At 47.2% G+C, this 15,793-nt stretch overlaps 1 protein-coding gene across 4 annotated transcripts in view; it reads left to right on the top strand.

Annotated features, from left to right (window-relative positions):
- GOLM1 (golgi membrane protein 1) overlaps positions 1 to 15,793 on the top strand; it is a 119,157-nt gene that overhangs the window by 86,597 nt on the left and 16,767 nt on the right. For all 4 annotated transcript variants that reach the window (XM_074995153.1, XM_074995154.1, XM_074995152.1 and 1 more), the window contains one exon: positions 12,528 to 12,666. In XM_074995153.1, coding sequence (XP_074851254.1) covers positions 12,528 to 12,666 — 139 coding nt within the window. The remainder of the gene's footprint in view (positions 1 to 12,527; positions 12,667 to 15,793) is intronic.

Genomic DNA, 15,793 nt, shown 5'->3' on the forward strand with positions numbered 1-15,793 from the left:
AACCAGGCAGCAGCCTGGATCCTGGCTCCCCTCTGCTTGGGGAAGCTGGGAAAGTGACCAGTACTGCTGGTGTGTTTCCTGGCTCCCGTGAACAGCAGGGAGCCCAGAGCCTGACGCAGCAGCGCTGATCAGTTTCCTAGCTTCTGCAAGCGGAGGGGAGCCAGAGCCCGGCTGTTGTCTGGTTCCTGGCTCCCCGCCACTCACAGGAGCCAGGAAACTGTCCAGGACCGGGGGACCTGAAGGCAGCAGGGACCCTCCCCCACCCGTCCCGACTTATGCGAAACTTGACTTATGCATAGTTGCCCAGGAACGCAACCTATGTGCAAGTCGGGGGTCTACTGTATAGCGAGACAACCACTCATACGTCTGCTCACTATCCTAAAAACTTTTCACTCAAAGAAACTAAATACCAAACAACAATCTAGTCAAGCCCTGAAACCATCAAATCCTGGGGTTTAGTGAAAAAGCTTTGCTCTCGCTTCTGAGAACTCCTCTGTATTTCAAAATTGTCTGTTCCTTATGTTTAAATGAAAAAACATTTTACAAAATGCAAATGTTATGATTACCAAGCCTTCCAATGATGGCCAATGGATGCAATGCAACCTTCTTCTTTACAAGCAGTTGGAAAATTGTCATTTTTGCAGCCTAGAAAATTATCTGCAGTAATCTACTTTTACAAAGGAGGAAAGTCATTTAAGCCTGCGTGCACCTAAAAAGTAGCCAAACTATTAATTTCTACGGAACAGCCTGATCTAAGCCTGGCCACAATGTCTTTATCGTTTTCAATTCTCATGGATAACTAATTAAGTCTTTCTCGGAAGCCTTTCATTGTAACGAGGCTGACATTTCTAGCCACGCACTGATTTCCTTCCTCAGGCAGGGAGCCAGCTGGGGAAATGGTTTGGCTAAAGCAGACTGCCCCAGGCCTGCAGCAGGATTGTGGGGCAAGCAGCAATACTCGCTGCCTCAGCAGCCAACTAGTGAGTACACAAGAATTGAAGTTTTCCCTTCAGAAGTTTGGTCACCTGAACTGCACCATTAAGCCACAGGCAGGGGCTGCCATTTTGCCACCGGGACCCAGGTTCGAGCCCCTGCTTGCCCACATCGCCTACAGGCTCCCGGACATGCACCACCCAGCCCAGCGAGCTCAGTGGGGAAGATACCCCTGCTGAGCTTCCTTGGTCTCAGCCCCAAGGTCACTGCCCCGGGGACTTCCCTGGCTGCTGAGCCCGGGGCAAGGGCCCTTCTCCACACACCATGCTCCCTGAGGAGGAAGAGAACAGCTCCCGCTGTGCCATCCCCCATCCTGGCCCAGGGAGAGGAGCCAAGCGCAAAGTTTCCGTGCCACTTACAGTAGACCTCTGACTTACACGTTTTTGACGTACGTGTTTCTTGCAATAGTGTGAGTCAAAATCATGAGTGGCAGGTAGCCAGGAGCCAGGCTTTGCATGCGTGAGCTGCGAACGTGACCAGTGAAAGTGCTCTGCGTTCCATGCAGCCAGGACTGGGGGACCCGATGGTGGCAGGGCCCCTCCTCCACCTGCCCCGACTTCGGACAAATTTGACTTGTGCATGGTTGCCTAGGAACCAATGTATTCTATGCTAGGGCTGTTGAGTAAACAAGTAACCACTGAAAGCAGGCTGCCTGCCGTTCCAGCCTGTTGGGGCAAGGATGAGGCATTTAAACCTTGTCCCGGCTCCAGCGGGTTCCCACTCTCCCTCTCACTCTCCCATGTGCCCCAGCAATGAGTGGGGGAGGGATCCCTGCCAGCTCATTGGGGCCAGAAGGCAGCTTTTCAGCTGCCACTCAGTGTGAACGGGGTCCTGCGGGGACAGTGTTTCCCCTCACGGTGGCTCTTCAAGAAGCCACTGCAGGGGGGAAATTGACAAACCTGGTACCAGCTGGGGCTCAGGCAGCCTTGCCCTTACAGCCCCAGCTAGCACGTCGTCGTCAGTTTCTCCTCCTTGGTGGATCTGCAAAGAGCCACGGTGAGGGGAAATTGAGGAAATTTTCATGGGACACTTGGACAGTTCTCACGTCACACTGCTTGAAAAACCAACCTTCTAATTAACAGATTTTGTTCTGACTCTTCTGGGAAACGTGCATGACTGCATTTTAGGAGGGGAAACAGTTCATTAAATCTAAGTGCAACCTAGTCATTCAAGAATTTGTTAAATCTAGGAATGTGAGTAGGAGATTTTGTAGCAGTTCTAATGTTCTTAGCACAATGAAATTCAGAAAGTTGGTTTCACGCCGACAAAATGAAAGTGTCTTTGTTCTGCATTGTGGTAAACTAGCAGCAGGTTAAAATGTTCTTTATTTGGGACAGCAACTCTCATTTTCTTTTCTTGGAATTAGTCATGATGAGTAGTAAAGCTCATCTTTCATCTTGGTACGAGTGCAAATACGTTTAGAAGGTAAACTTCTCCATTCTTTTGTCCTCCACAAAGGATGGTGGCAGAGAGAGCAAAAGTATTATTAATTATCTGGGTGAAATCTTGTTATGCGTTAGAGTTTAAACCTCATTCCAACTGATACGGGATGGCACCCGTCTCTTATGGTAGTCATAAAAATACTGCAGAGCCCTGTATAAGCCAAGGCCTAAACAGACACTGCCCAGTGTGAGGGAGGAATTCAGTGGCTGTTGTGAGTGGGTTGGGAGAGTGCGCACGCCTGAAGGATGACAGAAGACAAACTGTGAACTGACAAGAAGAAAGAGGCAGAGGCAAAAAGCTGCATTTCCCAAAATCATCACTAGAGGGAACTTTTGGTTCTGGGTCCAACATTGAGCAAAGAGGATTGAAACTGAAAACTGAGAAACTGTCTTTTTTGCTTGGTTCCACCTCTGTTTGAAGGTGCAGGACTTTGTATGTTCCTTGTAAACACACACCATTATATCTTTTTAAAAAAAAAAAATCAGACTCTTTTTCTACTTCCAGCTGGAGCATCCCTATGGCCTGAACTTTGACTAATCATACACATTACCATTGTCATTTTGATCCAGAAAACCTTATTCCCAGTGCTATGCCACAATTGACAGGTGCTCACACACAAAGGAGGAAGGCTGAGCCGTGATGGCTTGTGGCAGAAACAGAGGTTGAATTAAGGGGGACAAGTTTGTCAAAAATAAAAATGTTCAGCAAGACAACCAAGTTCCACATTTTTAAGATGTTAAAAATGCTTTTTTAAAAGTCTGTAATGAAGAATGTGACAGTAGTTTATTAAGTGAGGACTGGGGCTCTGAAGCAGTTCTGTGATTTTTCGTTTTTTGCTTTTGGAACTAATTATGATCAGGATTGGATGTGAATTGATTTCTGAGATTCTTAAGTGAGTACAAATTACTGAAGCATTTAAGATGATATGGGAGATACTTTTAAAGATACACAAGGCAAGTCAGATGCTTAACTTTCCTTTTATGTCTTTGATAATCTCCCAGTGTACCTTAACCAGGGAGATCTGCAAAGTGGAATCCTTTCCACTGACTTAAGTGGACTTTGGATCAGGCCAAGGAGCTCAGCCGTGAGCCATATGGTCTTATTAGTGTTAAAATTGAAAGGACACTATGTTCCTCAGCAATTGGCTAATCAAGAGACCCATGGTTTCATACTTCATGTGCAGACTTGCCTTTTCTTTTATAGAGACCAACAATAAGAATTACAGGCAGATTCTGGGATTGCACCTTAAAACTCCTCTTCTGGAACTGGATTGTGTTGTGATTTTAACACAGCAGGGTTGCAAGCACAAGCTGAGCAAGTTGAGGGGTATTAGGGTAGTCTGTTGTAAGATAGTCAAGTTTACTACTGTCCTATATAAACTTTGTATAACAACTACCTTCATATACTTGGAAAAAAAATCTGTTCTACCTGTACAGGATAGCTGGGTATTTCTGAACGTTCCCTTCTTCACCCTCTTGGTAATAAAAACAAACCACATGCTCACACTTGTTTGTCATCTTGCTTAACTGAATGCTCAGTTGAATCTTCTTCTAACTAATTTGTTTTTCTTAAAACGATTGAACAAACTATTGAACTCTCTGCAGAGCTAGTAAGTGAAAAATCATTATGACTTGTAGCAGAGAGGCAGCCGTGTTAGTCTGTAGCTTTGAGAACAACAAGAAGTCTTGTGGCACCAGTCTTTGCCCGCGAAAGACCTGGTCTTTTCCTGCGAAAGCTTATGCTCCAAAATATCTGTTAGTCTATAAGGTGCCACAAGACTTCTCATTATGACTTGGTGGCTCTCTGGTGTCCTGTATGAAACAAACGAGAAGACTGACTTACCCAATACAGCACGCTCACCGACCTTGCGGGGAGCTGGTGGGGTGGGAGGTGCAGGACTCAGGCCAGGGCTTTGGGGATGTGGGCAGGAGGCTGTGGACATGGAAGACTGAGTGTTGGAGGGGTGTAATGTGACTGGATTGTTGTGTTGGGTATGGTAGTCGTTTTATGTGCCCAGTGTAGCTTTTGGGCCCAACCATTGCGCAGGGGGGCCATGTGAGGTGCCTAATGAAAGCTGCTCATGCCCATAATCTGTGCATGCTACTTACATGTCTGCATCATGCAGGTAGGTGAAGTTACAGATTTCGTTATGTAGCTGTGTTAGAAAATGTTTCAGTGCTAAGCTTTACAATAGGAACTCGGCCGCAGACAGGATGAATGGACAAAGGCTCAGACAGTCAAATCCACATCCCAGATTCTTGGGACTTGTCAATGGGGTGCAGCCCAATGGTCAGGTGACCTGGACTGAAACAAAGGAAAAGGTCTGTTTCAGAAATTTGAGACTGTCTCCTGGGATTTATCCAATGGCAGTTTGCCACAACAGCCCACCTGAGTCAGGTGGGGGTGGACCCTCAAGGGACTATGGGAGGAAGTGGAGGCTTGGTCCCTGAACACAGGAGAGGAGAGGGAACAGTGTGGTGTGGACTCAGCAGGGTCCATCTTGGATCTTTTGGTCTCCAAGGGTCCATGTCGCAGCAGGCCAGTCTTACAATGCTCCAGTGACTGAATCTATGTAACTTGAAATGAACTTTCAGAGACTTTCAAGAATCAGCAAATCACACCGCTGGCCTGCATCAATAGCTGTAATTGATGTCTGTATAGTATTGCTTTAACAATTCTTCTCTCTAACCCTGTTCTTTTTCTTTTCTTTTTTCTTTTGTTAGTTTGTTAATAAATCTGTACATATTAGATCTAAAGGATTGGTGAGCGTGTTGTTTTGGGTAAGATCCAAGTATATGTTGAGGGCTGGGCCCTTTGGGGTCCAGAAGAGTTTGTGTGGTGTTTGGTGAAGCAGGTTTAAGAACTGCTCATCTTAGTTTGGAGGTTGTTGGTCTGGGCGGGTAGAGCAGCTGAGAAGTCTGTGGGTTTGCTTGTGTGGCTTCTGGCTGGACAGTGGGGCTGGCAGAAGTGCTGTGGAGGCTGGTTGGGTTTGCCTTAGTGAGAAGGAAGTCCCAGGCTGGGGCTGTGAGTAGCTGGGATTTTAAGCAAAGGTCCCCTTGGAGTGATTTCTCTAGCTGTGCCTAGAAACCCCGTCCTATCACAGGGAGTGAGGATGGACTCTGGGAGGGAGATCCCATGTGGTAGGGCTTTTTCTGCTCTCTCTTCCCCACTCCCTTCTGGCTGGCAGGGTCCTTCTCTCAGTTCCCTGGGCCTCCCTTTCCCAGCTGGTGGGTGCAGGGGGGACAGACAGGGGGCCTACTTTCTCCCTGTGGTGGCAGGCAAGATGGCAGAGACCCAGTCAGTGATCTCCGTCGCATTTCTAGTGGACAGAGAAACTCTCTGTAGGGCAAACATACTACTGCAATTGGCACATTTTATTTAGTATTGACAAAGGGGTCAGTTGTTGAACAGATCAGGAGGGTGGAATTTATGAGTGGTAGCTTTTCCAGGTGGGGATGGGGCACATTGAAAGCCCCCACCAATGTGAAAAAGCTCATGATGGGGTTGTTTGTTTCACTGAAATTAATGCAAGTCTTAATTCAAAAGCATTATGTAGTGGACATAAATTACCATTAGAAAAAACAACGCTCTTTCAAAATGTGTCATTTCTGAACAGATTTTTTTTCTTCTTCCCTGAAATGCCCCTATAGCAAGTGCCAGGAAAATGGAGGTGAACGCGTTTTAGAAGAAGCTGTGTTTGTAAGTAGCTCGGCTGGCATGTGACTTCTCAAGAAGGATGGGGGGGAAGCACCTGTTTCAAGTACTAGTTATAAGCCTTTAGGTACTGATTCTGCCTAGAAAACAGTTGGACTGATGATGGACCCCTGAATTATTGGAATGTTAGGAGGTAGCAGCAGGCATGTGGGGAAGCTAAGTTAATTTGAGAAGCTAGAAGTGCTTTAAAGTTTATTGTGTTGGTGAGCTCAGAACACTTCCACTCAGAGGCCCAGGAAGAACAGACAAACTGGCCCACAATAAACTGCAAAACAATTCCTAAGGTGGCTCAGTTTAATGCAGCACTCAGTACCATGGCGTGTGTCCAGAGCTTCCTGTGAGCTGTGCACCTGTGTGACTACTCAGGAGAAACTCAAATGCCCCCCTCCTTATTAGCACTACAGCAGTGGTTCCCAAACTTTTCAGCATCATGCCCCTTTTCTCATTTTTGAGAGACCCTCATGCCCCTCCACCTCTTCTTTACCATCATCCAATCCCCTTCTAACAAAAAATTCAATTTGTGATTTAAAATAAACACAAAAACTTGATCTAAAAATATTATTTAAAATTAAAAATAAGCACAAATAGTTTTTCTTGGCCCAAAAATGTAATACAAATGTGATTTAACAGCAGAAACAAAATGACTTTAATGTGAAGGGTGACACTGCATTTTCTTCACAAGTTGGGAAATCCTAGGTTTGAAAGATGAAAGTGTGCAATGCAAATCATTTTCGATGTCCAGTCGATTTCTTTGTTTCATCTTTTAACGTGATTAAACTTCAAAAGCTTTTTTCACAGAGATAACGTTGACGAAAATGGAAGAATAATATGTAGCACTTCTCCAACCTCTAAGTACATTGGGAAATAGTTTATCCGAAATTCCTCCACGTTTGAGTTTTTGAAATTATTTTTTGCACTTGAATCATATTTTATTTCAGGTGCTTGTTTTTGCAATGCTTCTGGCAATGTATCAACATCAACGTTGAATGGGCTGCGTACTAATTTATGTATGGGGTTGCCAGACAAGTTGTCTGGAAAATAGCAGATAGCAGACTCAGTGGAGCAGTGCCACCCCACCCCGAGCCACGTGCCAACTGCCGGAGCCTTAGTGCCTCACCCGAGCCCTGGGGCTCCCTTACCTCCTGTGAGACCTTGACCGCTACTGGGCCAACACCAGCGCAGCCAGAGGCTGTGACAGCTGGTTCCATCCTCAGGCTGGACATGGCTCTGGCTCCATGGGCACCGGTTCTGCCCCAAATGCTGCTGGCATGGCCCGAGAGCTACAGGCACAGCCCAGGCCCTGCAGAGACCAGCTGCAGCCCTGGCCAGGGTGTCGGACACTGTGGCAGCCCTGTCCCAGCCTGGAGGCCAACTGTGGACCAGCCAGACTAACAGCACAGCCCCCCGCTAGCTGGCCAGCTGCTTGAGCCCTATGCCAGCTGCCAGAGCTGCCTGTGCCAACCACTCACCCACTCGAACCCTGCGCTGCCAGAGCCACCCACCTGCTAGCCACTGGGGCCAGCCGGCTGCCTGCCAGGCGCCCGAGCTGCCCACCCAAACTCAGGGTCAGCCACCTGAGTCCCGCACTGCCGGAGGCTGGCTAGCCACCCGCCCGCCAGCCAAAGCCACCAAGCCCGCAAGCTATCCGCCTGAGCACCCCGCCCTCCCAAAGCCAGGCACCACCAGCCCCCCACTCTTACCCACCCCTCCCCCTCCATTTCCCCCAAGCCAGGCACCTCCAGCCCCCCATCTAACCCTATCCTCCTCCTCCCTCCCCCCACGAACCCACACTCCTTTGCAGGAAGCTGCTAGCTCCACATGGATCTTTGCTGGCTGCCTGCTTTTTGTAGCGGCTGCGCCGGGTCGCCCACATAAACTGGCAGGGGCTGAGAGCTAGAAGCAAAGGCCTGCTTTTTCTTGGAGGGGGCTGGGTCGCCTTGCACCCCCCCCCATGGAATTTCTTCATGCTCCCCTGGGGGGGCAAGCCCCCCAGTTTGGGAAACCAAGGGCTACAGCTAGGTTTTTGTTTCCATTGGTGGTGCATATTCATGGCTTTATATATAAAAAAAAAAAATCTTTCCTCCCATGGATGAAAAGGATTAAGAGGAAACATTGTGTTTGTCTCCAGACAGACGTTCCAGTGCCTCACACAGATTAGAGCAACATCCGTGTAGATGTGGCCGCACAGGTATGGCTTTGCAGCATGGGAAGTGACATGGGTTTGGCCATCTGCTGTGAAAACATAGCCCAAGTGAACAGGTTATTTGTTTTCACTGTCAGAGACAAAGAGGCCTTTCACATCTGGAAAGGAGAGAAAGAGGTAGACGTGTGCTGTTGAATGACAAATTCATGACCTTTGCTAATATTTTGTTAATGCTGCCCCAGGAGAGTTTTAGCTTTTCAAAAGCATGAGTTGGCTGACTACCTTCCACACGTAACAAAGTCATCAAACTAAAGGAAACACCTGAAACTATTGAGAGTGAACAGCAAACTGTAGAAAAACTTGTCTCAGCTGCTGGGGGAGACAAGGAGATCTATCTAGAATTGTCTTCATGTAATGGAGGAGATTTTGAGAATCTTCTGGTAGATCTGTAGCAAGGTGCTAACTGTGGATGCCAGTGGCTGGCTTTGCTCTTCATTCGATGTGTGTTCACATACGGCACATGCTAACAGTGCCAACTCACGTAACCACTTCGTTTCTATTGTTGTTGTAGAAGAATTTTGGTTTTTGTGAGAGCTTGCACAGCTGCAATTCTGGACACTAAAATCTTCTCTTCGTGCATGGAGAAGAATGTTCCCCTCCATTTTCCTGATACTTGATATAGTGGCATTTCAGAACTAAGAAAGAAATATATTTTCAGAAATGACACACATTTTAAAAGAAGATTGTTTTTTCTAATGGTAATTTATATTTACTACAAAATGCTTTTGAATGGACATGCTTGTATTAATTTAAATGAAATAAGTTAAAAGCATTTATGGAACCCCAGCACTGTCTAGCATTAAATGGTGTTGAAAAGGTCAGGCTCCTCATTCTGCTTATCACCATGGCAAATGCTCTAGGAAAAACAGTTAAAACCTTGGAAATATTAAGCAAGGCCTTCATTCTAGCATCGTTTTCTTAGCTGGAGAAAGACTTTCGAAAGAAACCTAGTCTCTGTTTGACGGCACCTTAAACGGTATCAAAGAGGGTAAAAATTGGCCTCTTGGGGAAAGGAGAAGAAAGTTGGATATGTCATTGCTGCTGCTGTTTAATATCCATTTTAGGAGGTGAGGCCCCCAGGTTTTATCTCTTAGATGGGATCGAACATGGGATAAGTGTCATGTGAGGTGGGGTTTGGGGTTCAGCTGGATCTGGTAGGAGTGATGATGTCACATGGGTCCCTCTGTCTCTGGGCCAGTCAGATCAGGATTCCTGTCTGGATCAGAGTGATGAAATCCCAGGGTCCCAGGAAACAGCGTGGGTGGCAACTGTGGTGATGAAACTTGCTCCAGTAGCCACTATCTGTTTTTCGTTTTGGTCTTCTCTTTGTTTCCAAATTTCCTCACGAGACCAGCCGACTACCCAGGGCTGACTGCTTAGCTGGGGCTGATTGCTGTGGGGCCTGCTGACCAGCCAGGCCTGGCTGACTGGCAGGAGCCAGCTGGCCACTGCTGTGGAGCCGTCTGCCTGCTGTTGTGGGTCTGGAGCCGGTGGAGCAGGTTGACTGCCCACTTGCCCAGCTGGAGGTGCAGAGCAGGGTCAATTGCTGAATAACCAGCACGTTTTACTACCTGCCATCCCTGGGGATGCCAGATAATAGTCTGTATTATACTGGTTCCACATCTCCGTACTTCAGTACAGGCCTTGAGTCATATCAACTTGTCCTTTTGGTTTAAACTAATTCTGGTTGTCTGTCTCCCTTGCATGTATCTTTTCCCATCAACATTTGTTATTTTAGGTTAGAACATAAGAATGGCCATACTGGGTCAGACCAAAGGTCCATCCAGCCCAGTATCCCGTCTGCCGACAGTGGCCAATGCCAGGTGCCCCAGAGAAGGAGAACAGAAGACAATGATCAAGTGATTTATCTCCTGCCATCCATCTCCTGCCCTTGTACTGAAGGCTAGGGCACCATACTTTATCTCTGGCTAATAGCCATTTATGGACCTAACCTGCAAAAATTTATCAAGCTCTTTTTTAAACCCTAATAGAGTCCTGGCCTTCACAGCCTCCTCTGGCAAGGAGTTCCACAGGTTGACTGTGCGCTGTGTGAAGAAAAATTTCCTTTTATTAGTTTTGAACCTACTACCCATCAATTTCATTTGGTGTCCCCTAGTTCTTGTATTATGGGAAAAGGTAAATAAGTTTTCTATGTTCACTTTCTCCACACCATTCATGATTTTATATACCTCTATCATATCACCCCTCAATCGCCTCTTTTCCAGACTGAAAAGTCCCAGGTCTCTCCAGCCTCTCCCCATATGGGACCCGTTCCAAACCACTAATCATCTTAGTCGCCCTTTTCTGTACCTTTTCTAATGCCAATATATCTTTTTTGAGGTGAGGAGACCACATCTGCACACAGTACTCAAGATGTGGGCGTACCATAGTTTTATATAGGGGAAGTATGATATCTTTTGTCTTATTATCTATCCCTTTTTTAATAATTCCTAACATCCTATTTGCTTTACTAACTGCCGCTGCACACTGCGTGGATGTCTTCAGAGAACTATCCACCATAACTCCAAGATCCCTTTCCTGATCTGTCGTAGCTAAATTTGACCCCATCATGTTGTACGTGTAATTTGGGTTATTTTTTCCAATGTGCATTACCTTACACTTACCCACATTAAATTTCATTTGCCATTTTGCTGCCCAATCACTCAGTTTGCTGAGATCTTTTTGTAGTTCTTCACAATCCCTTTTGGTTTTGACTGTCCTGAACAACTTGGTGTCATCTGCAGACTTTGCCACCTCACTGCTTACCTCATTTTCTAGATCATTGATGAACAAGTTGAACAGGATCGGTCCCAGGACTGACCCCTGGGGAACACCACTAGTTACCCCCCTCCATTGTGAAAATTTACCATTTATTCCAACCCTTTGTTTTCTGTCTTTTAACCAATTCCCGATCCATGAAAGGATCTTTCCTCCTATCCCGTGACCGCCTAATTTACATAAAAGCCTTTGGTGTGGGACCGTGTCAAAGGCTTTCTGGAAATCTAGGTATATTATGTCCACTGGGTGCCCCTTGTCCGCATGTTTATTAACCCCTTCAAAGAATTCTAATAGATTAGTTAGACACGACTTCCCTGTGCAGAAACCATGCTGACTTTTGCCCAACAATTCGTGCTCTTCTACGTGCCTTGCAATTTTATTCTTTACTATTGTTTCTACTAATTTGCCTGGTACTGATGTTAGACTTATCGGTCTATAATTGCCAGGGTCTCCTCTGGAGCCTTTTTTAAATATTGGCGTTATATTGGCCGTCTTCCAGTCATTGGGTCCCGAAGCGGATTTAAAGGATAGGTTACAAACCACTGTTAATAATTCCGCAATTTCACATTTGAGTTCTTTCAGAACCTTTGGGTGAATTCCGTCTGGTCCTGGAGACTTGTTACTATTCAGCTTATCAATTAACTCCAAAACCTCCTCTAATGTCACTTCAATCTGGGAGAGTTCCTCAGATTTGTCACCTAAAAAGGCTGGCTCAGATTTAGGAACCTCTGTAACATCCTCAGCCATGAAGACTGAAGCAAATAAATCATTTAATCGCTCCGCAATGGCACTGTCTTCCTTGATCGCTCCTTTTATATCTTTATCGTCCAAGGGCCCCACTGCTTCTTTAGCGGGCTTCCTGCTTCTAATGTATTTAAAAAACATTTTACTACCATTTTTTGAATTTTTGGCTAGCTGTTCCTCAAAATCTTTTTTGGCTTTTCTTACTACGTTATGACACTAGGTTATTGAATATGTTAGGAACACTGACAGGTTTTTACAGTTGAGCTCATGATTTGGGTAAATTTGTAGGCTCAGTTGTCAGAGTAGCACCCATCATCTCCCTGGTCCTTATCCTCTCTTGACAAAAGATTACTTACTAGGTCTAATTGTAATTTCTGGTCTTTGGCCCTGAGGCACACACAAGTGTCCATGTCATCCTTTCCACTGTTTTAAATAAGCCAGTGTAAAACGACATATTTAATTAAACCAAAATAACTGTCTTGTGGGGATGTCCCCTCAGATGATTCTAGCCTCATCTCATAGTTCTCTGTGTAAATGTAGGAGAAGGAAATCAGCAAAATGGAAAAAGGAAATTGATGCACCTTCTAGAAAGGTTTGTCTGCTCAAGATGTTGGGATGACAGTATCTCTATAAATTACTTCTTTCCCTCAAGGTCCCAGTGCATCAATCAGATGAAAGAGTTAAAAGAACAATGTGAAGAAAGAATAAATGAGATCACAAAAAAAGGCAGCGAGGCACCACTGGCCAAGGAAGTCAAAGGCGTACTGAAGAATTCCAAGGAAAACAATCGGGTAATCAAGTACTCCTTTTGTTTGTTTGTTCTCCCCCACACCCCTGAAGCCAGTGATAGAGCTGTGCTGTGTCACTCTCTTCTTGTTTGGGCGATACTCTTTGATCCTTAAGAGAGCCGCAGAGTCTCATGATTTTTTCTGTTACCATGTACTAGACCATCCTGTTAAGCGTGTGCTGTTAGTGTTTCTAAGAATAACTGAGGAAGGTGCAGCTTGATGTTTCTTGTTTGAGGGTGGTATCTAGCATTGCCAGGTACCCAATTTTTGACCAGAAAGCCCAGTTGAAAGGAGACCTGTGCCATGTCTGGTACACCCAAAGTTCATAACTTACCAGAGTAACTGCCAGTGGGAGGGCTGGAAGAGCAGCTGTTGCTGGAGAAGAAGGGATCTTGGCAGTGCACAGAGTTTGAAGAGTGGGGCCCACAGACTGGCTTGCCACCCATGACTGCCCATCCTCTCTCGGGCCCCTCACTCTAGGGACAGACACTTCCCACTGTGCCCTGATCAGGCAGGCAGGCTTCCACCCCAGCTTTGCAGGCAGCAGGTGAGTCCCGGGGAGCCAGGGCGTATTGTGTTCAGTTTTCTAAAATTAGAAAATTGGGTACCCTACTTCAGGCTGATTGCTTTCTTCCTGTGTGAAAAGACTGATTGCTCCAGTACCCGATATTTAAACTTTTGTACAAAACAGCCTTGCAAAGTTTACTCAGTTACCTGAGACTGGACTTTTGTTTTGTTTTCCTTTCACATCACAGTGAAGGAGAGACGAGGAGAAAGAAAGGTTACTCACCGTAGTAACGGTGGCTCTTTGAAATGTGTCCCCGTGGGTGCTCCACATTAGGTGTCGGGCTCGCCCGGTGCCGCAGATCGGATCTTCCAAGCAGTTTCTGCCGGACCGCGCATGCGCCGGTGCGCGCCGCTCCCTTGCGCGCTCCTGGCCACGTGCGCGATCCGGTCCCCGCCAGTTCCTTGACCAACCGCCTCAGATGCTTCTGCAAAACACTAAACAGAGATCCGAAGCGGGGAGGATGGGCGGGGAGTGGAGCACCCACGGGGACACATCTCGAAGAACCACCGTTACTACGGTGAGTAACCTTTCTTTCTTCTTCAAGTGTCCCCGTGGGTGCTCCACATTAGGTGACTACTCAGCAGTAACCCAAGATAGGAGGTGGGTAATCGGATTATGTGCAGCTTGTCCCCGAGAGGACCGCTGTCGAGAGACGGGTATCCTCTTGGAATACCCTGTGAAGGGCGTAATGTTTGGCGAAGGTGTCGTAGGATGACCAGGTCGCCGCTCTGCAAATGTCTTTTAATGCAACGCCCTTGAAAAAGGCTGTTGATGCCGCCACCGCCCTAGTGGAATGAGCCCTGGGCGTGGCCAGTAACGGAGTCTTTTTGAGTTCGTAGCACATTTTTATGCAGGATACGATGTGCTTCGAGATTCTCTGTGATGAGAGACCTTCTCCTTTTGATTTGGGAGCGAGAGAGACTAGGAGTCTATCCGTTTTCCGGAAGGACTTGGTCCTGTCTATATAGAAGGCTAGCGCCCTCCTCACGTCCAGGAGGTGTAGGCGCGCCTCTTTGTTAGAGTTATGAGGCTTTGGATAAAATGAGGGTAAAACGAAAGGTTCGTTAATGTGAAACTCAGAAGAAACTTTAGGAAGAAAGGCTGGATGCAGCCGTATGGTTACCGCCTCCTTGGAAAAAACAGTGCAGGGTGGCGTTGCCATAACTGCCGCAAGCTCGCTCACCCTGCGAGCTGACGTGATTGCGAGAAGAAAGGTTGTCTTTATCATAAGGAGGCGGAGGGAAACCGTGGCCAAAGGCTTGAATGGTGGTCCCGTTAGCACGTTAAGCACCAGGTCCAAGTTCCACGAAGGTGGAAGTGGTTTCCGAGGGGGGTATAGGTTTACCAACCCTTTGAGGAACCTGGTAACCATGGGATGGGCGAACACCATGTGCCCTTCCTCTTCGTGTCTGAACGCCGAAATGGCGGCGAGGTGGACCTTTAACGAGGATAGTGAGAGTCCTCCTCTCTTGAGGTCCAGTAAATACTCTAATATTACAGATATAGGCACCGAAAGGGGGGCTAGCTGTTTGGTAGAGCACCATGCCGTGAAGCGAGTCCATTTCTGCTTGTAGGTCTTCCTGGTGGAAGTTCTCCTGCTACTTTCTAGGACTTGTTGCACTTCCTCCGTACATGTGCTCTCTAGGGAGCTGAGCCATGGATTAACCACGCTTGTAGTCACAGGCCTTTGGGGTGCGGATGCACTATGGACCCCTGGGCTTGCGTGAGCAGATCCGGCGCCACCGGAAGGGGCATCGGTGGACGGTCCGACATGCTCAGGAGTAGGGGGAACCATTGCTGTCGATCCCACGTTGGGAATATCAGGATCATTCGGGCTCCTTCCCTCCTGGCTTTCTGCAAGACTTTGTGGATGAGCACTGTGGGAGGAAAAGCGTAAAGCAGGGGGCCCCTCCAGAAGATCGCGAATGCGTCCCCCAGGGACCCCTGTCCCAGTCCTGCCCTGGAGCAGAATCGTGGGCACTTCTTGTTGTGCTGAGTGGCAAACAGGTCTATCTGGGGAAAAACCCCATGCGTGAAAAATCGGTCGTAGCAGATCGGGACGGATCTGCCACTCGTGCATGAGTGCGAATCGCCTGCTCAGCTGGTCTGCCTTCACATTGTGAGCGCCTGGTAAGTACGAGGCTTTCAAGATTATATTGTTGGCGATGCCCCAGTTCCATAACCGGACTGCTTCCGCACATAAAGCACGGGACCGAGCTCTTCCTTGCCGATTTACATAAAACATGGTGGAGGTATTGTCTGTACTGATCCCGACTACTTTGCCTTGTATATGGTCTCGAAAGTGTCTGCAGGCATTGAACACTGCTCTGAGCTCCAATATATTTATGTGCAGTGACTGCTCCATGGAGGACCACAGCCCTTGAGTCACCTCTTCGCCCATGTGTGCTCCCCACCCTATGAGGGAGGCATCTGTAGTAAGAAAAACCGATATTTGTGGTTGGTGGAAGGGTACCTCTGTTAGCAAGTTCTTGGGGTTTACCCACCATTGCAGGGATTTGCACACCTCTGCTGTGGGCGACACCACCCTGTGAACGGTGTGTG

The sequence above is a fragment of the Carettochelys insculpta genome, chromosome 5, assembly GCF_033958435.1.
Source record: "Carettochelys insculpta isolate YL-2023 chromosome 5, ASM3395843v1, whole genome shotgun sequence".
NCBI lineage: Eukaryota > Metazoa > Chordata > Testudines > Carettochelyidae > Carettochelys > Carettochelys insculpta.